Source organism: Sphaeramia orbicularis, chromosome 9 (genome assembly GCF_902148855.1).
Source record: "Sphaeramia orbicularis chromosome 9, fSphaOr1.1, whole genome shotgun sequence".
Classification (NCBI taxonomy): Eukaryota; Metazoa; Chordata; class Actinopteri; order Kurtiformes; family Apogonidae; genus Sphaeramia; species Sphaeramia orbicularis.
The window spans coordinates 26,200,159-26,224,058 of record NC_043965.1 but is presented as its reverse complement, the minus strand read 5'-3'; the positions used below and the strand labels follow the sequence as shown (position 1 = coordinate 26,224,058).

At 38.2% G+C, this 23,900-nt stretch overlaps 3 protein-coding genes across 4 annotated transcripts; 1 reads left to right on the top strand and 2 right to left on the bottom strand.

The window, feature by feature from the left end:
- Positions 1-403: 403 nt before the first annotated feature.
- usp30 (ubiquitin specific peptidase 30) lies at positions 404-7,184 on the bottom strand. The gene is given in 14 exon segments (XM_030143914.1): positions 404-1,366; positions 3,768-3,876; positions 3,966-4,188; positions 4,285-4,365; positions 4,460-4,546; positions 4,676-4,735; positions 4,829-4,878; positions 4,881-4,922; positions 5,008-5,053; positions 5,267-5,365; positions 5,485-5,588; positions 5,691-5,864; positions 5,956-6,065; positions 7,008-7,184. Coding segments are annotated over 14 exon segments (1,509 nt in total). The 5' UTR covers positions 7,079-7,184; the 3' UTR covers positions 404-1,113.
- Positions 7,185-7,850: 666 nt separating this feature from the next.
- On the top strand, positions 7,851-16,398 carry svopa (SV2 related protein a). 2 transcript variants are annotated; one of them, XM_030143912.1, is made up of 16 exons: positions 7,851-8,143; positions 9,309-9,466; positions 9,576-9,730; positions 9,832-9,930; positions 10,388-10,459; positions 10,640-10,764; positions 11,679-11,742; positions 11,834-11,959; positions 12,275-12,403; positions 12,481-12,554; positions 12,706-12,782; positions 13,213-13,317; positions 13,846-13,957; positions 14,047-14,128; positions 14,982-15,071; positions 15,166-16,398. In XM_030143912.1, exons 1-16 carry the CDS (start codon positions 8,109-8,111, stop codon positions 15,370-15,372), a joined length of 1,710 nt encoding a protein of 569 aa, XP_029999772.1. In that variant the 5' UTR covers positions 7,851-8,108; the 3' UTR covers positions 15,373-16,398. The 2 variants fall into 2 exon arrangements, with proteins under 2 accessions (XP_029999772.1, XP_029999773.1); XM_030143913.1 differs by having other exon boundaries at positions 7,854-8,143; positions 9,645-9,730.
- LOC115426002 (D-amino-acid oxidase) lies at positions 16,137-22,902 on the bottom strand. The gene is made up of 11 exons (XM_030143915.1): positions 22,774-22,902; positions 22,127-22,331; positions 21,351-21,465; positions 20,087-20,163; positions 19,694-19,759; positions 19,435-19,489; positions 19,168-19,272; positions 18,993-19,075; positions 18,639-18,756; positions 17,217-17,315; positions 16,137-17,135 (listed from the first exon to the last, which is right to left on the bottom strand). Exons 1-11 carry the CDS (start codon positions 22,877-22,879, stop codon positions 17,010-17,012), a joined length of 1,155 nt encoding a protein of 384 aa, XP_029999775.1. The 5' UTR covers positions 22,880-22,902; the 3' UTR covers positions 16,137-17,009.
- Positions 22,903-23,900: the final 998 nt, after the last annotated feature.

Sequence of the window (23,900 nt, the reverse complement as noted above, 5' to 3'; positions counted from 1 at the left end):
ATTTAGGTAAACATATGGTGTCATGTGTTGAAATCATGACCATTACAGACAACATGGCCCTAACTGTGAGGCTACGCAAGTCATTACAGTCTGAGAATTATTGTAAATATAGAAAAATATCAAATTCCATATCTTATTAACAGTGTTAACTGAAACAAGATTTAGTTAAATTCCACACACGCTGCAGGGCAGGGGTCACCAACCCTGGTCCTCAAGATCTATTATCGTGCCTGTTTTAGATATTTCCCTCTTCCAGCATTCCTGACAGTCATTATCAGGCTTCTGCAGAGCTTGATGATTGGCTTATCATTTGAATCAGATGTGTTGGAACAGAGATACATGTAAAACATGCAGGATAGTAGATCTTGAGGACCAGGGTTGGTGACCCCTGCTGTAGGGAATGATGAGGCAAATTAGATTTAATTTGGCATTGGAGAACCAGAGTTGAGGAGCACATTTCCCATCTGAATTTACATAATATGTAATAAATACTACATAACATCTCTGAGAAGTTCTATTCAGCTACCTCTGTCTAATGTACAGGCAATAGACAAAATAACAGCAACACTTTAAAAGTATACTGCATTCCAATTGAACAACATCACAGACTACAGGCCCAGAAGGTGCCACAGATGAGTACGTGTGTGAAGCCTCTACACAAATGTAAGATAATAAGCTTCATTGTACTGCAGGGCTTTTACATTGGAAAGCACTATATTATCAGGTGTTTGTTCCATAAAGCCATAATGTTGCATGACAGAAACTGACACATGTACAAAAGGAAAAGTAGTTTCCATGTACAAATGGTCTGAATAATCCTGCATGGTCCATAATCTTTGGGATTAGGTGCATCCTACTCTGGATCAGGGCGACAGGCAAAGTGTCGACTCATAGATTTAAGATCAGATCATACAACACGTTTTGACATGTGGCCAAGATCCATGATACAATTCTCTTTACCACAACTGCCTCTATGATGGCTTTGCTCTCTGGTCTCATGGTTTCAAAACCATAGTTCACCTGATGGTAACCTTGTTTTCACTGGCACATGCCGCTGGAACAGTTGGACTGAAAAGGTAGAACAGTCTGTATATTTAGGTCATGGGCTTCTGGTTACTCCTCTGACCGCAAGGCGAGGTTTAGTCTTCGGACTCTCTCATAGAAAAGCATATAAGCGTTGGAAGACAGTACCTCGTGCAGACTGGCTTTACGCACCGAGTCATCTGAAACCCAAAGCCACTGGGAGCCAAAAGGTGAAGAACTGCGAGGAGAGGAAGGGCTGCGGCGGTATGTGATGAAATGTCCTGAGTGCATGTCACCATGGTGAACTAAAACAGCTGTGAGCTGGAAAAGGTACTCTGTGGAACTGGAAAGAAAGAGGAAGACGATGTAAGAGGGTGACAAAAGTGGTTCAACACAGTATTGCAGGTTTGACCGTTTACATATGACACAGCATATGATTCATGTCACTCTTACACTCATCACATTACTATGTAGTCAGTAGTTGTTTCTTGTTTACACTACTCTTATCACATTTGTACATCCTTGGTGGACAGATTATCCTCATCCCCACAAGAGTATTGTCTTTCTGCATGTATATCTATGTACATCTGTGCCCCCCCCCCCCCTAATTTTCTGACATTGAAAACACATTATGCCTTAATTTAATTCTTCCACTTTGATGCCTAATAACTATTGAACTGAACATCCAAAGTAATGATAACCTACATAAATAAGTATGAATTACTGAACATCAAACTCAATCTAATTAATAAATAAATGTGGAACTGAACATCAGACAAACTCTTGGGAGTGATTTTAATCTTTTGATGTATTATTGTCCCTCAATGTCAGTAATTCATGTAATATTGATATTAATAGCTAACAGCCCCAACTTCTCCCTAGATTGTAAAACTTGACATAGATTAAAGCAACCAAAAATAAGATACAGCTTTTTTATTTCTTTGCATTAAATATTTTACCACTGTAGCCACATGACGGTGGAGTGAGTGAACAGAGTCGAAAACAGAATTATAAATTATATTATCTTCCTCTCCGTGTCAAACCAAATTCCTGAACAACCATCCTGATTGGTTGGTTAGCAGGTCAGTGCACGGACATCCTCTGCAAATGACATTTACGAAGACAGATGATCTTAAGGAATGAGCCTAATGGACTTGGTGTTTACACCTAGCCGACTTTGTCCTCTCAACATCTGTGTTTCATTATGTTGCTCATCCAGAGGTGAAGATGAACCCAGAAACGAACAAAGGACTGAATGACAAAATCACTATATGTACCATGTTAATAATGTATTACATTATGTGTTAATGTTGATTTACTCAGCACGTTAACTCTTTTATGCACGTAATACTTAAGCCATTTGCCTGACCTGTGGTTTCACATATGTGTGTCCTGATCATGTTCACGGTGAATTATGTGAAAGTAAGAGTATCACTGCTTATAGCATGTCTGAATAATCATGCTATTATTTTACTGATGCTTAAGTGAGGTTACAGGTGATGTATAAAGTTTAAGTGATCTTATTTAAGGATCTTATTTAAGGATGCAAAGTTTTCTTACAAGGCTGCACAACATCCTCTCCCCCTCTGTCTTCCTAAGAGGGAAGAGAAACGTGATACTTTGAGATATGCAAACGACTCATTAATATGCACGAAGTGGGTTGGTTTCGCGCCGAAACAGACAAAGAAGGCAACGCCCCAAGGCATCAATGACTCATCAATATGCACGAGGAAGGCGTGCCGGGTTGGTTTTTGGACAGAACTATAAAGGTGAATGAAACCAACTTTTCAACAGAGTCTTCTCCACCTCTCCCGGGCTCTCACCTAAGAGCAGAGAGCTTTCTCCAGAGAGTCTTGTCCATCTTCTGGGTTCTCACAGAACAGAGCTTGACCATCTCCTTGGCTCTCAGAGCTGTTCCATCTTCTAAGCTCTCCAAAGAGCTTTACCATCTTCGCTGTTCTCCACTTCTCCTGGCGAGCTTTCCAGAACCAGCCGCCAGAGCCAGCTGTGAACCTCCTCCAGCCAGCAGAACTTTAGAACTTCAGAACTTCAGACCTTCAGGCCTCCGGCGCAAGCACGTCGCGTCACAGCCTGTTCCTGCTTCGAAATACGTCAGAAGACTGCATCCATCCGCCGTCAAGGCCTCTCCAGCCTGCATCCTTCAGAAGGCCTCTAACTTGTAAGAAAACTTGCTCCTGATTTATCTGAGTTGGTGTTATTCCAATTTAAGTAGGTTTACCTCAACGTAACCTCACTAACATTATAATATCTTGAATATAACTATCTGCCAACTTAATCTACATATTCTCCTGTCCATAATCTCCTGCTCCTTTTGTTGTATTTGTCTCTTGTCTTTATGTTATTTGTGTGTCTTAGTTTAGTTAATAAATTATTTATATGCGTATAAATCCATTGCCTCAGTTGTGCTTTGTGTACTGTATATTTTCACTTTCGGGTTCACTGTGCAGTCCACGAACTATCAACCTATGCAAGATTTCTAAATTATTGTTTTGGGTTGATTTAAGTTTAAGCTTAGTTATAAATCTATAGTTAAATTAATCAATAAATCAACACTCAATTAATCAATAAATTGGTATTCTATTCTTGCTACACCACTAAACTGTTTTACTATCATAAAACAGTGAATAATACACAATAAATGGGTCAAAACTCAACAACTTTAAAGTTCCAGCCACTTCATAAAGAGCTTTATACATGGTGGTTCTGACATTTTGTTTACTAACCTGTAGTCACATGTGAGACTGAGCTGTGGACTCACACCAGCCGAGTGAAGAAACACAGATGAACAGTTCCCATTAGTAAAAGGTTTGTTGTTATTATGATGCTCTGTATCTGAAAAACAAAACAGACGATATTTACCAAGAAACATACAACTGCATCAAAAGTGCTTTAATATGACAGATTTGACTGATCCACCATACCGGTGCCGTTGGCAGTGGGCTTTTCTGTGCCATCATGGGAACTTTCTGCTGTTATGAGCTTTGGGGTGCATTTGAGCCGCTGGCCCCTCTGTGTGGCAGCGCTGTGTTTGTAGCGATCCATCGACAGGTACTCTGTGAACTGCACATGCTCCTGTCTCTTGATGGGGGTGCCTTCACTGGACCATGTTAGTCTTTGTAAGTGGATGCAGAGGCACTGAGGGAGCTGGAAAGGACAAATTTTAAACTAATGATAAACACCCAACACTAATTCTATTTACAAAAAATATAACCATATATGATAAATGCAAACATTACTGACCTTTCCTAGTTTAAGCTGTTTAACAAATGTTGTCCTCTGGCTTTCCAGAACCTGCTTATTTACTATGGTCCCTTGTTGAAGCTGAGGAGACATGTGTCACATGTGTTTTAATTACAATAATATTACTTAAAATTACCATCATTTGGTAAGACAGTGACAATGTTGGCAAATGTACCTTAGTGCAGTTTTCACACTCCACTTCTTTAATGGTTTCTGAGGAGATGAAATGTTGAAGACACTGATCTAAAGAAACTGGTCGACCCTGAGGACAAAACCCGGCTCAATTTACAAACAGTACATACACAGTGTATATGAAGGAAGTTAACTATACTTCAAACACTATTATTAACAATAAGTTTTCATTATGAATTTTTATTGACATTTTACTTACCCAATGAGGTAAAGGGATAGACAAGGAGAGGCTTTCAAATGAATCATACCGCACTGGACTCTGGAATGCAAAAAACCCAAAGTTTGCATTATTTGGAGACTGTAAAGGAATGTACAATTATTAGCATCTATAGCTGAAAATAAATTTACTTACTTGCTGTTCACAACGCTTGCATGACATGTTGCTTGTTAAACGACCATGAAAGGATGCTGAAACTTCCAAGGACTTGGTATTGGATGAAGAGGAGCTGTGAAAAACAAATAATTACTTAAGTGAAATGTACTTCTCTGTTACATCATATTCTAACAACCTCCTCTTCTCTGGCTCTTTACCTCGAATTCTGCACCTCATGGTTTTTTCCTCTTGTTCAGGTAGACTCTGTAATTAACAAGAAAAAAAAACCAAGCACACAAATATGGTATTAGTACAGGAATGCATCCATGTTCATCATGTTTGAAACTAACAAGTAAGGCTACAGTTAACGTGACCAGCACTGTTTTGAACCAGCATAAACTTTTTATGAGACATATTCTGTAGATCTCAAAGTAGGCATCAGGATATACAACATAAAATGGAGAGAGGTTAGCTTACCTCAAGAGACTGCATGTCAAACAAATGAGTGACTTTGGGCTGACGATCCCGCTCCTCCTCCAAAGAAGAAGTGAGGACATGAAAAAGCTCATGGGCATCCTAAGTACCAAGAAATTAATATCGCAAAGAGATGGTTCTCAGAATCTTAATAAATCATGAAAAACACCTAATACACTGATAAATGGAAAAATTACTACTTTTAAGCATATTTGACCAACCTGCTCTTCGAAGGAACTGATGTGCCACCGGTACAGTCTGAGAACATCCAGCAGGCATCCAGCATCAAGTACGTCCTCCTCCCCAGGCTCCTCACTGGACAGGGCTGTCAGTGTGCATTTATAGTAACAGTGTCCAAGTGAAAAAATATAAACACTGCATGTCCTCTAGGGTCTACTGACTCACATTACTGACTGGCCTTATATACCTTTGAGAAGCTGGAGCAAAGTCATGGATAGCTGGTTGTCTTTGCAAGACTGAATTGAAGGTGACCCTGAAAACTTTTCCAGCCACCTGATGAAGGATGGACATGCTGCCAAACCCTGAAGCAAAGAATTCAGGAAGCAGGTGTTTCCTAAGTTCAAGAGACCTGGAACCATACCTGCAGAGAAATACAATGCCATTGGTACGGCACTGTTTTATAACCAGCACCCGACAAAAACGGTGTGTGTTACATTGTTATAGATTCGTACCTTTCTTTTTCTTCTTTCGCTCTGTAATTGGGCCCCACAGAACATATACTCCAGCTGCAATCGCAGCAGCTATCCCACCAATAACACCCCAGTTTTTTATCATTTTGGATCTGAGAAGACAACAATGTTAATGAAGCAAAACTAGGAAAAATGAAAGAATTAAACTGTAAATGTATTAATGTGAATGCATGTATGATGACTATTTATATTTACAGAGAGCCAATCACCTACAGTCTGTTGTGAGTTTTTATTTCAAAATTTCTTTCGTTCAGTTTCAAATACTTCATGGAATTAGATGACATTATAGAGTCCTGTCTTGTGACAGCCCCCATCCCTTTGATGAGAGCAACACATAAAGACCTGTGATGTTCTCTACCTCTGCTCAACAATAACATTAACCTACCCGACCTTCCAATATGACCATAATGGTCTTGTGAGAACTGGACTGATTTAGATGACCTGCCACGATTTAGTGTATCAGCTAAAAGGAAAATCAAACAACGCGTAACACCATGCAAATTAACACAGTGATGTGATGTTTGATCCAATTACCAGATTGTGTGTGTTAAATAGAGGACCTGACGCGACTTCGGATAAGGCAAAGCCACTAGTCAGCCACTGACCCTGTTACCAAAACTGAAGCTGCGTATTATCTAACAGTTTACACACAAAACATCACGCTAGTAATAACGCCATGCCTTCAAACCACTGATGTGTAACATGAGCCAGATGCTACAGAGAAGCTATAGTTAGCATGAGGCTAACTTACCGACAACACCGAGGTTAGCCTGGCCTCGGTGAACTATGTTGCCTCCATAAATAAGTAACAACGCCGCTATATTCAGTCGTCGTAAAAAATTGTCCACTGCTAGGAATCTTCGTGAGCAAGTTTTGTTAAAGTATAACACTAAACCGGGGGACTTCGTATCTCCTGTCTTGTCTGCGCATGTTTGGGTCCAACGTACTCCGGCGTCGTGACCCCCTTCCCTCATGCCCAAGTGCACTCACTCTACATAAGCTTTAGCTGTTGTTTTCCGGGGATAAGATTTTACCTGACTATGGATCCAGTGCCAAGAAACTCGCCAACAAGCTTATCTGACCTGTCTGGTCTGCACCACAACATCCTGCATTCAATGCGGAACTACTGTCTTTGAGGTTGTGTTTCCAGACGGACCAATAAAAGAGCGTACCAACGTGTTTAATGAATAAAAAAGAGTTCATAACAATGGCATAATAACACAATAAGTCAATTGACTTGTAGCATATTATTGATGATATTTAGTTTCAGTAATATTCTCTGGTTGTTTCTTTGGTTGTAGCTTAAATAGACCACTTTACTAAGGCACCTACATGTAACTGTATTTTCAAATAATAAGAAAAATCTTTTCTCTTTTTTACTTTCTATTTACCGAGATAATTGATCTGTGGGCAATAGGAAAATAAAACTGAAGAGATTAAAAAAAAAGATAATTGCGACAGCTGCGTTTTGTAAGTAATAACATAATGAAAATATTCAACAGTTATGTAAATGTTTGAATGTTTAATATTTTTGTTTTGTTTGCTACATCTCAATAATTGTCAAACCTTTCCTGGCCCGTAATTTATAATGTATTTAACCTCTTGGTTGTCTATTTTTATTCTGTTGTTTTTGTAATAGGGTACTTATCAATGTTTTTTTCTAATAGATTTCTGTATCACTGCAACAAATATTCTTATGTATACAAATATATAATTTATACTTTATTATATGTCTAAATCAACATCCCAACCAAAGATTGTGTGTGTGTGTGTGTGTGTGTGTGTGTGTGTGTGTGTGTGTGTGTGTGTGTGTGTGTGTGTGTGTGTGTGTGTGTGTGTGTGTGTGTAAATGAACGTCATAGTAGCTAATTACCTAGGACAAGACTGTGTGAAGACTTGAGACTCGCATCGGTTCCAAGCCATGTGTGGGACCAGGACCCATGTATTGTGAGATCCAGCTGATCTTGTCTTTCCGTGCTCCCCGTGTTGTGACTCCGTCATGCCGGCCTCTGATTGGCTGTCCCCGGACACACGGAGCGGGTCGCTCTCCTCGGTGCTGAATGTTGAAATCGCTGCTCGGCGTGATAATGTAACAGCGATGAGGCCGAAAGGAGCGTCCGCCAATAAACACTAAAATGGACGATGATCTGTTCCAACTGAGACAGCTGCCGTAAGTAGATTACGATGCACAAGTGAAGGCCTTTTTGTTTTTATTCAGTCTGTTTAAGCCTCGGAGGCTCGTTTGGCCGACGCGTCGCCTCCTGACTGCTTCTTAGCCCGGTGTTTGTTTGATTAGCTCACTGGACCACAAATAGCCCGACTTTCCGTATCAAACAACACCTTTCAGTATCAAGAGATGTCTAATTCTTTAAACCACCCTGTTGCAATCCTAATTTTACCGCGAATTGACAAGTTAGCATGTCGAGACACTACTGGGGCAGTTTGTTTACAATCGTAATATTCTTCTAACATGAGTATTTAGCTTGTTCTATATCTGTAAGAAGTAAGTGCTGTTATTTTAAGACTTTCACGTTAGGTCTCAGTTGTGTTTGTTGTCGTTATCCAGTGCCTAATGTGATATATTTAACCCTGTCGTATATGCATGAAGCTAAAGGATGTCTCATGCCTTATACATCTCCACATCTAGTCTGGACATGTTAAAAAATGTTTTCTGAAAGATAAAGGGAGAACTCTGACAATATTAATCAGTTTGTCAGTCACATCATACATGTTATGGATAATTCCTTATAAATATGTTCCAGTAGCCCTATGTATGTAAAATAGGCCAAATGTTAATACAGTAATGCTTTTCTCTTGTATGTATTGTATTTTTCCCTAAAGAGTCTAAAGTGCAAAATTACAGGGGCTTACAGAACAACACCACCATACTTGAATATCCCATAAACTCAGCTGCAGCACTGATGCTATCCAGGCAAGTAGGCTGTGTTATGTAATTACAGTGATTAAGACATCACACTCAGTGTTTTGAATCTAACAAACCATCTATTTTCTACATCTGGAAGGTGATTATGCCTTCTCTCAGCAGGAGAAAGAAAATCTGTGGACATTTAGCCTTTATTCGACTGCCAAGCAGTAAAGAGAAATGTGCAGAGGTGTCATTTGCCTGACATGGTTCATCCATAGAACAGAATTAACACCCATTCACAAAATCACAGCCAGAAAAAGCTCATATCACCTAGGCAACAGTCTCAGACTCTCACTTGTACTGAGCTTTGCCCTGGCACTAGTTTCCAGAAACTCCTCTGAACCAGGCATATTGTGTTGTATTTCTGTCTTCAGGGCATAAAAATAATAAATTCATTTTTTTGCCCTAGTGTTGTCCGCTTCCGTCGTACAGGTGAGAGTACACGCTCTGAGGATGAGGCTGAGAATCGGGAACAGGTTGTCAGGATTGCAGAACAGACTGATCTGGAGTCTGTGGCGCTTGCAGATGGTGCTGCAGTTCCACGGGAGTTCGCCAATCCTACTGATGGTATAGTGCGGCATGGCTCCATCTTTCTCAGACCATAACTATACTCCCCTGTCCCTGCACTGTCATCATAACAAACCTGTATGCATTTAAGTTTGTTTTACCTCTCCAGTATACAGTAGCATGAATTATTTAAGTCATATCTCATGGATGGATTTTAAGATTCTTCATGTTTCTTCAGACACATTCATGGTAGAGGATGCTGTAGAGGCCATAGGCTTCGGGACCTTTCAGTGGAAACTCTCCATCCTCACTGGTCTATCCTGGGTAAGAACTAATCTAAACACTAAATTGAAACCAATCAATATGTCTGTGCTTCTAAGTGATGGCGCTTGTATTGTGCTCCTCTGGACTTCCTCTTTGCTCAGATGGCTGATGCTATGGAGATGATGATCCTTAGCATCTTGGCCCCTCAGCTCCACTGTGAATGGAGACTGCCAAGCCTTGAGGTGGCACTACTTACATCGGTAATGGCTTGCTGATGTTGGTTAAGTGCTCTTTAGTTCTGTATGACTGGAGTTATCGATTAGAAACTGTTGAAATAAATCTTCTTTTTGAACAGGGACAATCATGTGAAAACTGATCTGCCGTATGATCCCTAATGGCTTTTAATAACATTAGATATGTATCATTGTGTTTTAATTTCAATTAATCCAAACAGCATATCTACCTTTCATAGATTACTGTAAATGCAAATGCGTCTTACACTGGCAATAGGTAATTGAGTAATAATTGATTAGGTATTTCATATATATGACAAAATTTAAGTTAAATGTTTTTATTCTCTGTAGTCTCTCCAAACAGCACAGTCTCCAGTGTAAAAACATACACAACATGATGTCTCTAATGTCAGATTTTAGATACGTACTGCTGCTACATTTATATCATTATCTATGACATTAACATTTGTGTTCATCCATGCAGGCTGTGTTTATCGGAATGATGATCAGCTCCTCCCTTTGGGGTAACATTTCTGATAAGTACGGCAGAAAGACAGTGAGTCCTGATTATACATTTGTCTGGCAGAGAGAATGTTGGGATTCATTGAGAGGTTTTGTTCTTGGTTTGTGGTTGAAAGGGAATTAGTTCTTGGTGAATGATGATAAATTTCTAACATGAAGTGATGGCTCAGTACTGCTGTATATTAACTGTTCTGCTCTGACTATGCACACAAAGGGGCTGACCATGAGTGTGTTATGGACAATGTTCTACGGCATTATGAGTGCATTTGCACCCATTTATGGCTGGATCCTGTTCCTCCGTGCACTGGTGGGCTTTGGCATTGGTGGAGCCCCACAGTCGTAAGTAACCTTCACTAACACTGGACAACAAAAAAACTTTTTTTTTCTGCTACTGGAGGAAACACTTGTGATCTTCACTAACTCATGCATATCTATTCTAAATTTGCAATCACAATTCCTCTAGCACGTCAGGGTTTGTTAAAAAAAAAAAAAACAATTGTCTAATCTTGCACCAAACATTTTTTATGTGTATTCACAATCTGTAGTTAATAGGAGCCAAATTTGTAAAATTTACTGACAGATATGTGCATCAGACCCAGTGACGAATAAAATATCAGAGCCCATCTGCTTGGCTAAAGTTGATCAAAAATATTTCAGACTTTTGCTTTTGTACTTGTGGGTTGTGACATTTTCCCACTGTAGAAACAGCAATCAGCACCATGTTTTGGTTGAATTGGTACCTGGTTTCCATTTCAGAAATGTCTTGATGAAGTCATTCACCATGTTCATCACTTTCATCACCTAGATTAGCTAAAAAAAAATAAAATAAAAATCAAGGTGCGCATGAAAGAAATGATTTTTGAGTGACATTCTGTAATCCATCTGTTCACATGCCTTCAACTAGTCCTCACTTAATTTGTTTGTTTGTTAAGTTTATTTCAGACACAAACATAATACAAAACACTGGAAAAAAGGAAAAAAAAACAAAAACAAAACAAGACAAAACTAAAAACAAAAAAAAGAAAGAAATAGAAAATGGAACAACTGTTGTGCCTGAAAGTTAGTTAGTAAATTAGTTGATCATAATCTGGGACTCTGTATTGTTGTGCAAAACTCAAAATCCTGATGTGACTGATTTTGATCTCAAATTTGGTTAAAATCATGTAACAAAATCTTTGTTGACTCATGTAATCTCTCCTAAAACACCAGTGTTGATGATTATAGTCAGGATTAACAGTGTCTCTTCTTATAAGGGTGACACTATACGCTGAATTTCTGCCAATGAAGTCAAGAGCTACGTGCATCTTGCTAATTGAGGTATGTACTACAGATAATAAAACAGGTTATGATTTTAACACCTAAATCTCTTTTGCTTTGATAACCTGTCTCTTCTGTTGTTGCTTTACAGATATTTTGGGCATTGGGCACTGTATTTGAAGTCCTCTTGGCAATCCTAGTGATGCCCACTCTGGGTTGGCGCTGGCTGCTTGGCCTTTCTACCATTCCTCTCTTCATCTTTGCTTTTCTATGTTTTGTGAGTAAAGCATTATAAAGTAGAAAAGTACTCGGAGAGTGTAGACCTCCGCCAAGGCAGATCAGTCGCCCCCCTGATCACCACCAAAATTTAATCATTTGTTCCGTGTGCCAGTATCAACATTTCCTGAAATTTTCATCCAAATCCGTCCATAACTTTTTGAGTTATCTTCCACACGGACAGACAGACAGACAGACAAACCAGTGCCGGCAAAAACATAACCTCCTTGGCGGAGGTTATCATGACAAGTATTGTACTGTATAAGCATAGCATTTTAGTCTACTGACATATAAGTTTTTGTTTTTTGGTGGACAGTGGTTGCCAGAGAGTGCTAGATATGACGTGTTGACAGGAAATCAAGAAAAAGCTCTGGCCACACTAAAACGTATTGCAGCAGAGAATGGAGCACCGATGCCACTGGGGAAACTTATTGCTGCCAGACAGGTACCATGTTTTAATACAGAGCCTACATGTTCTGGCTTGTTTCAGACATATAATCTCTCTTTTGTCTTTTATTATAGGAGGATCGTGGGAAGATGAAAGACTTATTTTCATCACACTTTCGTTGGACAACAGTTCTGCTTTGGTTTATTTGGTAAATAGTCTGAACAATCACACCATCCAGTCACAACTCATTGGTTTTCTTTCTCAACTTCTCATCCTCCTCTATCTGCTATTTTCCAAGCTAGTCCGTAGTTTGTTGTAGACTCGAGTTGTTTAATTTTATGACTGTCTGGTCTCCTCAGGTTTGCCAATGCCTTCTCCTACTACGGACTGGTGCTGCTCACCACAGAGCTCTTCCAAGAAGGTGGCGCATGTGGAAGTGAGTCATTGTTTCAACACAAAAACTGACACACTGACGAAATCACAGACAAATACACCCACACAGTGATAAAATAAGGATTATATTGTAGATGTGAAAGTGTGTGATTTAGTCTTAACATCAGATTCAGCAATCTGTGGCAGTCAGTGCCAGAATAAAAGCTTTCTACAGCTATGGTTTTACACCCACAGCAGGAAAAAACAGGACCGATCATTAACAAAGAATTACTGGAATACCTACAGGTTCATAGGTTTCATTGATTTAATTAGTTACATTTGTGCTATTCCTGCTATGACAACTGAAAAATGTGTCACTAAAAAGTCAGTTCTCTGTACAAAAAAATTTGTATTTTTTTTTTAAATATAAGTTCAGCCTCACTACCAGTGCTGGGTGTGTGCTATGCTCTTTATTGTTTTATATCTCCCTCTAGTGTCCAAAGGTAATAAGATGGAGCTCCGATGCAACTTGGAGTGTAAATATCTCAATTCTGATGACTATAAAGACCTGTTGTGGACCACCTTATCTGAATTCCCAGGTACACATGACTGCATTCATTATGTTTCCATAATGTTAGTCAGTCCACATATTTTCACAAAATGTTTCTGTATGCAGGTTTTTTTTTTTTGTTGTATATTTCGTGTTTCCTACATGACAATGATCCTTCCACTGTATTTAGTACCTACATCTTCAGCAACTGAATATTAAAATAATGATAAAGATTTTAAAAAGTATTAGGAATAAATATTTTGGTGTGGTGTAGCTTCAAAAAATCTAATTTAGGTGCTGTTCTGTAATGGTTAAAGTCAAAATAATAATAATAATAATGAATTAGATTTCTATTGGGCTTTTCAAGGCACCCAAAGCACTTTACATTATTGATCCATTATTAATTCGCTCACACATTCACACTAAAATGTCTGACTTTCTAAACATGTGTACATTAAACAATGAATAAAGCATGTTGTACACCCGTATGTACACATATAACACACATAAACGTGTATGAATAAAGAATAGATTGCTAGCCATCATGTGAAGTACTAATGAAGATTCTGTTGCACAGGGCTTCTGGTGACACTGTGGGCTATTGACCGATTGGGAAGGAGGAAAACCATGGCTCTGTGTTTCTTTGTCTTCTCTATGTGCATTATTCCACTCTATGGTTGTGTCGGGAGGTAAAGCCCAGAATAGTAATAATTGTAAAATATTAAATTATGGATCCAACATTTATCTTACACTTGCATTGTTTGTTTGTCTGCTGCAGGGCATCCATGACAGTCTTGATATTCATTGCCAGAGCTTTCATTGCAGGAGGGTTTCAGGCTGCATATGTGTACACTCCAGAGGTAAGTACAGAACATTATACTAGGAACAACTAGGAAGTTCTTGCACTTTGAATATTTTTATTTTGTGCAAGTTTTTATTTCTACATGGCCACATCCTTTTTTACTTCACTACATTTATAGATTTAGCTCCTTTTAAAACAACAAATTTTCTTGTCCTGCTCATCCAGTGAAAACCATGCATCTCCAAATATGATGATTTTGGTTCCTCCTTCTTAAGTTAAATAAAACTCTCTTAAATTCACTGGAAAATAAATGATCACAAAGTTGGAAATAGAGCTGCCTTTGAAGCTCATGAAAAGTTGACTGTTTAGAGAATATGTCACATTGCTTTAGAACAAACTATTCAACAGTATATAAAACAGTTAAACCTTTGAGCTCAAATTTAACCAATGAGAAGCTACTCATTTTATCAGTTAAATAACTTGTTGCAGTAGAAACGTAGTAATAGTAATAATCAGTTCTTACCCATGTGCTTAGCTCAATCCAGGCAGGAGCTTTTTTTTGCCATGTAGTGCAGTAACAGATTTTTTAACCAGTGATGCTGAGTAACTGTAATGCAGTGTTTGTCAGTCTTCGGTGGCAACTACTGTCGCCCCACCCCCCTCCACCCCCGGTCGCGACAGGGGCGCTACCTATGTTACATATATAAGCTCCGTCAGACCACAATCTCAATTTTTTTTTTTTTTTTTTGGGGGGGGGGCATAGGAGACTCATGATGATGTAAAGGGGTGTTTGTTCAAAACTGTAGCTATAAATGCAAAATTAGTTGCAGTTAGTTCATCTAAAATCAGATCCATAGCCACAAAAAGTCTCTCTCATCTCAGTCTACTCATGGTTTTCCATAACTCTCTAGGTGTACCCAACAGCGACCCGGGCTTTAGGATTGGGAACAAGTAGTGGAATGGCCAGAGTTGGTGCTCTCATTACACCTTTTGTTGCACAGGTAACACCTACTTGCCTGTTTCTCATTTAAATGCAGTATAAAATGAGAATGAGAATATGCTGAGGACTTCATTTCTCCTGGCTTCACCCTGTAGGTGATGTTGGAGTCTTCGGTGTACCTGGCTCTCTCAGTGTACTGCTGCTGCTGCCTCTTAGCTGCCATTGCCTCCTGTGCACTGCCAATTGAGACCACAGGACGGGGCCTCCAGGAATCCAGCCACCGTGAGTGGGGCCAGGAGATGATGGGCCGTGCCTCCTCCCACAACGCGGGGGGAATCCCTCACTCCAGCTCTGCCTCCTAAGGTTAAGGACATGCTGGAGGTGGTAGAAGATAAAAAAAAAAAAAATACAGGGAGAGGCAAGAAAGCTAGTCTAGTTTTCTGTGTCCATCTCCACTTTCATCTTATGACTCCTAAGTTTAGGCACTACAGTGGCTTCAGTTTGGGCCAGGCAGCACAATATTTTCAAAACATGTCACTGTACTTACTGTATAGTCTTCAACTACCATTGCTGTCACAATTTTGTCACCGTTTAACTGCACACTGGGTGACTTGAATGAGCAAATGACCTACATGGGTGCAAGATTACATATCCTAACTGTATGATGGTGACATGTGACACCTTCTGGAATGAGTGAGAATTTAAATACTTGAAGCCAAGTATTTGAATCATGCTTTTCTAATTCAAAAGAAGCAAATGAGGAAAAATACAGGGTGAGAAGTTAGGAGATATGACAAAATAGCTTAAAAAAAAAGTAATATCTTTCATAAAGAGCCTTAATACTACCTATTTAGAAAGTGGTTGATACAGTCAACCCTATGATAAAGCTGCTTCTTATACATGCTGATGATAGACGCATAGATAAGAAAGAATATCATCTTGTGCACACTAACTGCCTGTTTAAGTCCATTTACTAGAATCTCAGCTTTACAAGAAAGGCATTGCTGGAGTGAAAAACAGATTCACATCATTACATTTTCAAGGAACTAGTTACAGTAGGTCAGTGAAAGGGTTAACTGAAAAATTAAGTTGAAAATTCACAGCATTCAGTTGGCTATATTTTTTTTCCATGGTGTATAAATGCCCATTTTGTTGTGTTTTCATGTGAATGACCAGAACACTCAAGTGTCACAGTGTGGTTGTTTTCCCCAAAGAAGCAGACAAAAGACAGGGGTTTCTTCTGTAACAAAGACAAGGGTCACTTCAATCTTTGATTATTTGACTTTTTATTTATACCTATCTAACAAATCTGCAGAAAAATTCATCTGAGACATCATTGAAATTCCTCAGAATTTCCTAATTTGATAACAATGTGTAATTTACAAAAATCAGAGTGCATTTAAAGACTTATTATGTAAGTTACCTGCAAGCATTAGGACATTTAAAGTGTTCATTACCAAAGCTAATTCAACCTAGGTATTAAGAACATATGTCTGAAAATATTGGCATCAGTATAAGTATATGGTGTTAGGATCTTCAACCCATCTATTGCTGTGCAGCGTTAAACACTTAGACCTACACATGCTTAAACAGCCATTTAGCACAATGTTACATTCTGTAAATAATGTACCAATACCTTGTTTAGTTGTTGTCTTTGCTTTTGTTTGTATCAGAGCTGACGTGGAGGCAGACTGCCCATTCAGATTCTACAACTAGTACACTGACTCTTACCCGCCAGTATTTGAAACATATGGTAGTGCTGCATTAAGTGTCTGTGTGCACAGATTCTTGTCAATGCACTGGATGTAAATGTGTATGATACTCAAGTAAAAAATAATGTTTCAAAAAGAATAGTGGTTTTTCATTTTACATACTGTTACATGAGTGTGAATTTATTATTTGGAAGTGAGAATGATTAATGATATGGAATAAGTTGTCTTTCAGTATTAATCACAGATATTATTGCATGTGTCTAGCTGACTTTTGAGGTTGTACATATTTACAGGCGACTTTTCGGCCCCTTTCCTTTCTGTTGCACGATCTGACCAAATAACCTAGCTGCTTCCTGGGCACAGCCTCTATGTATAGTGAGTCCAAAACCTCCATGTCCATAGTTGTGGATTACCTGAATGAGACACATGATATATTAGAACCACTTCAGCATCAAAAGTCTACTGGATAGAACTGATGAGCTGTTATGAGTCACCTCTACAGAAGATGGCCCACACTGGATGGTCTCCCTCTCCAACCTGACTTTGCTGCGGACAGGTCTTAGCCCAGACCAGTCCTCCACTATTCTGGCATGCTGAAGTTTAAGAACAACAATCCATGAGCATTCCCACATTGAGAATACAGTTACATTTTTTAATTTTGCTTTTACAGGTTCATCAGTGGTATGTTATAATTCCCTATGGGGGTCGATAAAAATGAAAAAAGGCCAGTGTTTGTTGGAATCAGAATAATTTATTACTGGCCACACAAGTTGAGGTGTTATTTGATTTAGTTCAGGTCACATCATCTGGAAACAGAACACCCACAAAAATAGACACGTATTGCCAATTCGGACAACACAAAGGCTGTTTTAGTTCATGGTTTGGTTAAGTGTTCTTATGACAAAGGGAACGAAGCGCCTCCTGGAGGGCATCAGAGTGAAGAGGTGATAAACGGTGAGTGGGGTCAGGTTTTTTTGGTTTTTTTTACTGCTCATTGTGTTACGGGTTTGAGGTAAAGTCCATCTAAGGATGGCAGGGGCTGACCAGGATTTTACCTGATTTATTGGTTATGCACTGTAGTTTTTTGCATAAGCATCCAAGTTCCTAGCAGACTTTGTTTTTGTTCTGGTCTTATTAAAGAGATATTCAATTTCCACATAGCAGATGGTTATAATGCACCTTAATACAATATACACCATGTAAAAAAGGTCATTCTGAGATTCAGTGGAAAGATGGTGATCCTAATGTGGGTGCAAGTCTCCACACAATTTTTTTGTAACCCCCAATTACAAAAGGTTGAGACATTGTGTAAAAGGGAAAATAAAGCAGAATGCAATGATTAAGAAATCTTATGAACCCAGATTTTGTTCTTGATAGAACATACAAATCATATTACATGTTGAGACGGAAAAAATGTGCCATTTAAAGAAAAAAAAATCTGAGAATTTTGATAACAACACACCTCCAATGAAGGGGACATGTTTACCACTGTACAGCATCCCCTCCTCTTTTAATAACAGTCTGTAAACATCTGGGAACTGAGAATATCTGCTGCTGGAGTCTTGGGTGAGTAATGTTGTTTCACTCTTGTCTGATAAAGGATTGTAGTTACTCAACAGTCTGGGACTTTAATATCTTTCACCACTCAAAGGTTTTTGAGTAGTGGGGGATATAGACTGAGATTTGTAAATCATTGCATTCCATGTTTAAACACATTTTGCAGAACGTCCCAACGTTTTCTTGGAATTGAACAATACCCTTTTCAGGTTATAATACAGAATAATCCCCTAATTTTTACACACTGAACCATTTGTCAATTAGCACAAAAGTATTACATATACTTAGAAGTATTTTGATTTAATTACCTCTCAGTGAAAACATTTATTGCTACAAGAAACACAAATCTAATATCTTACTTTGAGACTTGGCTCAAGTTTACAAGCCTCTTCCCAAATATGCTTATGGTCGGTGGAGTTGTTCTGTTCGCTCCAGTTTCCTATTTGGAACACTCCACCAACAGTTACAAGACGACTCCTGCAGACAGAAATTAGATCAAATTAAAAAACAGCTTCAGCACTGTAAGAAACTGCAACATTAACGTTTCAGAGTTGAGACAAATTTTGTGAGTAAATTTCTACATTGACTGAAATAACTGTTGCAGCGTCCTAGACGCTATGAAAAACTAAAAATGTACAAAAGAAGCTTCATCTACACAATAAAATGTGCCAGTATTAAATATAAATAGGATAGTTAAGCACATGCAAAATTACCCTGGAATGATGTAGGGTGAATTATACACTCCTTGTTTAAAATTGTGTGTAAGAATCCAGTGCTTCAGCCATGGAGCATCCACCTAAAACACATAAGTAAAACAAGAAGCAACTACTACTACTTCCAATGTGTCTTTACACTTAAAAAACTTTGGATAAACTTTAAACCACTCACCTTGATTATCTGACCTCGGCCTGGTGTAAGCTCAGGGTCAGGCTGGAGTTCACCTGATCTTATCCCACTGCAGTTTATTATCACGTCTGCCCCACTTTCTGCCAGCTAAATATAAAGAAGCATGATAAGAGATAGCAAACCTGACTTGTGATAACACCCTCTGCTAGTCTTTAGCTCTTAAGGTAAAGGTAAAATGTGTGATTCTTAAAAAAAATAAATAAATAAAGAGCAGTAGTGACTATAACTTTAAAAAAAGACTTCACTAACCTCCTTAAAGGACTCTATTTTCCTGTGATAAAACATCACACCTCTTTTTTGCAACCTACACAAAGACACAACAACATTGAACGAAGATAAGACACTGTCAAGAGTTTTTTCCTTTCATGTTTTAATAGGGTAATAAATGTTGTTGCAAGTTACTGAGCTGAGGGGTTAAACCAGGTCATACTCAGGATGATTGTGACTAAACTGCTGATGCAAGTACAAAATGGTAGCTTGTAATAAATACAGTAAATATTTCACTCACCAGTCCATAAGCCAAGGTAAGTACGTTTTTCCCTCCACCATCAGAGCTGTGTTGAACCACCCATAACTTAAATGTTGGGAATATTTTAACAGAGAAAAATCTGTTAGTGCAGCATTTGGTGACACATCAATTCATAAATATTTTAGTCTCACAGTGAAGTTTTTATTGGTGCAATATACAAATATATAAAAACACTCAAGAACATGTAAGGATAGATTAAACAAGCAAATCTTTTTAAGTACGTGTTATTAAAGATGTCTGGTAGTTTGTAAACTACAATATACAGCAAGAGAATTTTGCCAGTGTATTTCATCAAGTAGAAAATAAACTATTCCTGGCTTTTATCTTCTTTAAGTGTTTTACTGTTGGGACATATTTTAGCAAAAAACATACGTGTATCCAGGGAATAGCTGCAGCTCTCGCTCTGTGAGCTGTCTGAAGCCCAGGACAATGTCTTTAAATGTGGGATCCTGCAATCAAAACACAAGTTAGAGACATTTACCTGTTATTCCATAAAGACAGACCAGTGAGGAGAGTAAAAATTTAACATCCCCGAGGGGCAATTTGTCACAAAAATACAACAACAGCAAAATTACCAAACAGTATAAACAACCTAATACAGTGTTTTTCAACCTTGGGGTCTGGACCCCACGTGGTTGCCTGGAATTCAAATGGAGGTCGCCTGAAATGTCAAGTAATTGATAAAAAAAAAAAAAGAAAAAAAAAAACCTTACTAATGAAAAATGTATGGTGACTTAAGAGAGACAGTCACAATACATAAATGACATGACAAACTGTGAAGCTGAAACTGAAGCACTGTGGTACTGTTTATCTGTCAAATGTTCATTGTGGTAGGTTTAAGATGCTGCAGCTGTTTCATAATTCATAGTTTGAGTTCTTCTTTGTTCAGTATTAATTTGCAGCCTTGTAAATCCAAGCTAAGACTAAATGTCACGTAAAATTCATGTTTATTTACAACATGCTATAGCTACATATATTTGAATGTCTGGGGTTGCCAGAAATTTGTGATGTTAAAATGGGGTCATGAGCCAAAAAAGGTTGGGAACCACTGACCTAATAGCTGTACTAAGACTGTACACATTGCACAAAACACAGACTAACAACATGTCATTGTTGTCCATCATCCAGTTGCCACTCAGCAATCACAGAGCGCAGCACCAGCAGACTAGGTCACATTAGTTTAAAAAGCCAATAGTTAAAGGAATAAAAGACCTCATGTATTTATTTGTTGCACCTGTGGGTACACAAATCCTCCATGTTGATGAGAGCAGAAATAACTCATTACATAAAGAATGCAGTGAATCAGACAGGATGATGTGGGATGTGTTGGATATGTTGTTTATGTTATTGTGCAGTTACAATATGGAGTCGTAATTATCAACTAGCGTGGCCCCTCCGCTATTGTTTTGCAGCCTTTCAGCTTCTATTCTAAGTAAAGCAACACAAAGCACTACTATCAGTGTGGCAGATAGTTATGGTTTTTGTGTGTTTTATAGTAGATATTGCACTCACGTTTAGTGAGTTAATGAATGAGATCACTGTAACTACATTACATTAAACTCCATTTATCTACCTGTGCTGTTGAAAGAACAAAAGAGCCACCACATTGGATAAGGTTACATAAAGGCCTACTCACTGGTGCTGGTTCAGTGCAGACATTGTATCCAGACTGAAGGAATATACCCATTTTTACAGACTCTGGTGAACTCAGAAAGCTCAGCAAGTAGTCAAATGTCTCTTTATTCCATTCACTAAAGAAAACAAAAGCAGCAGCAAATGTCAAAATCACTTTCTGTTCAGATCTACAGGGTGGGGAAGCAAAATTTACAATATTTTGAGGCAGGGATTGAAAGACAGTGTATGACCAATTAGTTTATTGAAAGTCATGAGAATTTATTTGCCACAAGAAAATTTACATAATAGAAAATGTTTTTATTCTATGTGTCCTCCTTCTTTCTCAATAACTGCCTTCACACGCTTCCTGAAACTTGCGCAAGTGTTCCTCAAATATTGGGGTGACAACTTCTCCCATTCTTCTTTAATAGTATCTTCCAGACTTTCTCGTAATAGTTTTGCTCATAGTCATTCTCTTCTTTCCATTATAAACAGTCTTTATGGACACTCCAACTATTTTTGAAATCTCCTTTGGTGTGACGAGTGCATTCAGCAAATCACACACTCTTTGACGTTTGCTTTCCTGATTACTCATATGGGCAAAAGTTTCTGAAAAGGTATGGATAATAGTGTTAGGTACGATTATGACATCAATTTATGTTTGGTTTCAAAACAATTGACGTAGTGCCTGCTGAGAAAAAACAACTAAATGTTCATTGTAAATTTTGCTTCCCCACCCTGTAAAGTAAAAATTAACCCCCCCCCCCAAAAAAAAAAAAATCCAGAAAGTGCACTTACGTTTCCTGGACATTGCCCTTGTCATAGAGGTACGGCTGCCAAAAACCAGCAGCTCCATCACTTGTGGTCAGTGGAGTGAAGCGGTCTGCATACACCTCAATGGTCAGTGGACTTACAATGGAGTGGTACTGCTCATATATGCTCTGAGCTGTGGACAGGCCTATGACTCCAGCTCCAATCACTGCCACACGCATGTCTGCACAAACTGACAACACAGGGACTCAGTTAGTCTTAGTTATAACAGGCAGCCCATAACAGATCAGCATTTAATAAGACATAATTATTACAAATTACTCTTTAAATTCATTGGTATTTTATTTATTTGAATTAGCTAATTATCAAAATTCAAAGTGAAATGGAAAAATATAAAGAATGCATTGAATTGTCAAATATAAATCTCAAAGTAGATAGAAATCTCATGCACAAATATTTGAGACTACCACGAACTATTGCTTTAAATTTGATTCAATCATCTTACACATTTGATGCACTAAAACTTCAGTGTCTAAACAATTTATATTATGCAACAGAACCAGCAACACGTCGGAAACGTTGACTCGCCACGTGCGCAAGTTGTTGCATAACCAAACCCAAATGCAAGAAACTAACTTCAAACCGATGTTTGCTTTAGAAAAAGTTGTTTTTACCTTGAACGACGGTCGGTACAAGTGCAGGAGCTGTTGATTTCTGTGGTAATAGTTGGCACACGGACCGAAGGCGGAGACTTTGGCCACGCCCACGGAGTACTCTCATTACTCTGACTTCAACATGCCTGACCCACATACAAATCAAAATCACAGAGTCTGGACCCCGTGTTGTTTATCAGTTTTGATCCTTGTCCTCAGAAGATTATTTTTAACGGAGGACACTGCAAACTTTGCAGAAAAGTCAGGAAAGTTTTTAGGAAAGTTAGATTTGTTTACAAGAAATTGCAGATCAAAACTGACCATCTTTACCCTTCATAATAAATGAGTCATTCCAGAGTTGGAGGACAATTTAAGCATCACATTTTTTTTAATGTACCCTTTATTTTATCATTTCTGTCATGTATTTCAGAAAGTCATGTATTAAACAATCAAATAATCTTATCTCTCCAGCTAAAGTATCAAAGGTACACTTTTAAGAAATGTTTTACTTGTGCTATATTTAAAAAAAAAAAAAAAAAAAAAAGTGTAATAAATTATTTACCATCAAGTAAAGAAAGTCACATTCACATTAAATAGCCATTTCATTTCAGAAAAGATTAGTCTTGATTTAATTTAGGCAACTTTTGAAATCAGCTTGCCCAACTTTTTAAAAGTCACACTCTGTTTTTACTCATGTCACTATTAATCAGCAAATATCTGATCAAATCTACAGGGTGTCCCATTGGTCTCCATACATAGGAAAAATAAACGTTTCTTGACATAAACCATTTTTATTTATATAATATGCTCTATATGACTGCCATTTTGTCAGGAACACATTTCAATGTGTGTCTGCTGAAGAACTATAAAGAAGAAATATACAGAAATACATGTTAGAACCATATATGTATGGAATGTATTATGTCTCCTATGTATGGAGACTCATGGGACACCCTGTATTATCCTTCAAACTATTAAAAGGACAATTGTTCAAACCCTCATGAGTTTAGAAAATCATTTAACCCTTTATAGGGCACTCACTGAAATACTCTGAAATTCATAATTCCAACCTTAGTGTGGTATTGGAGGACCTAACAAGACTTTACTTTTGTGAAAATTTTCCCTTTTTTTTTATTGTGTAGAAAATC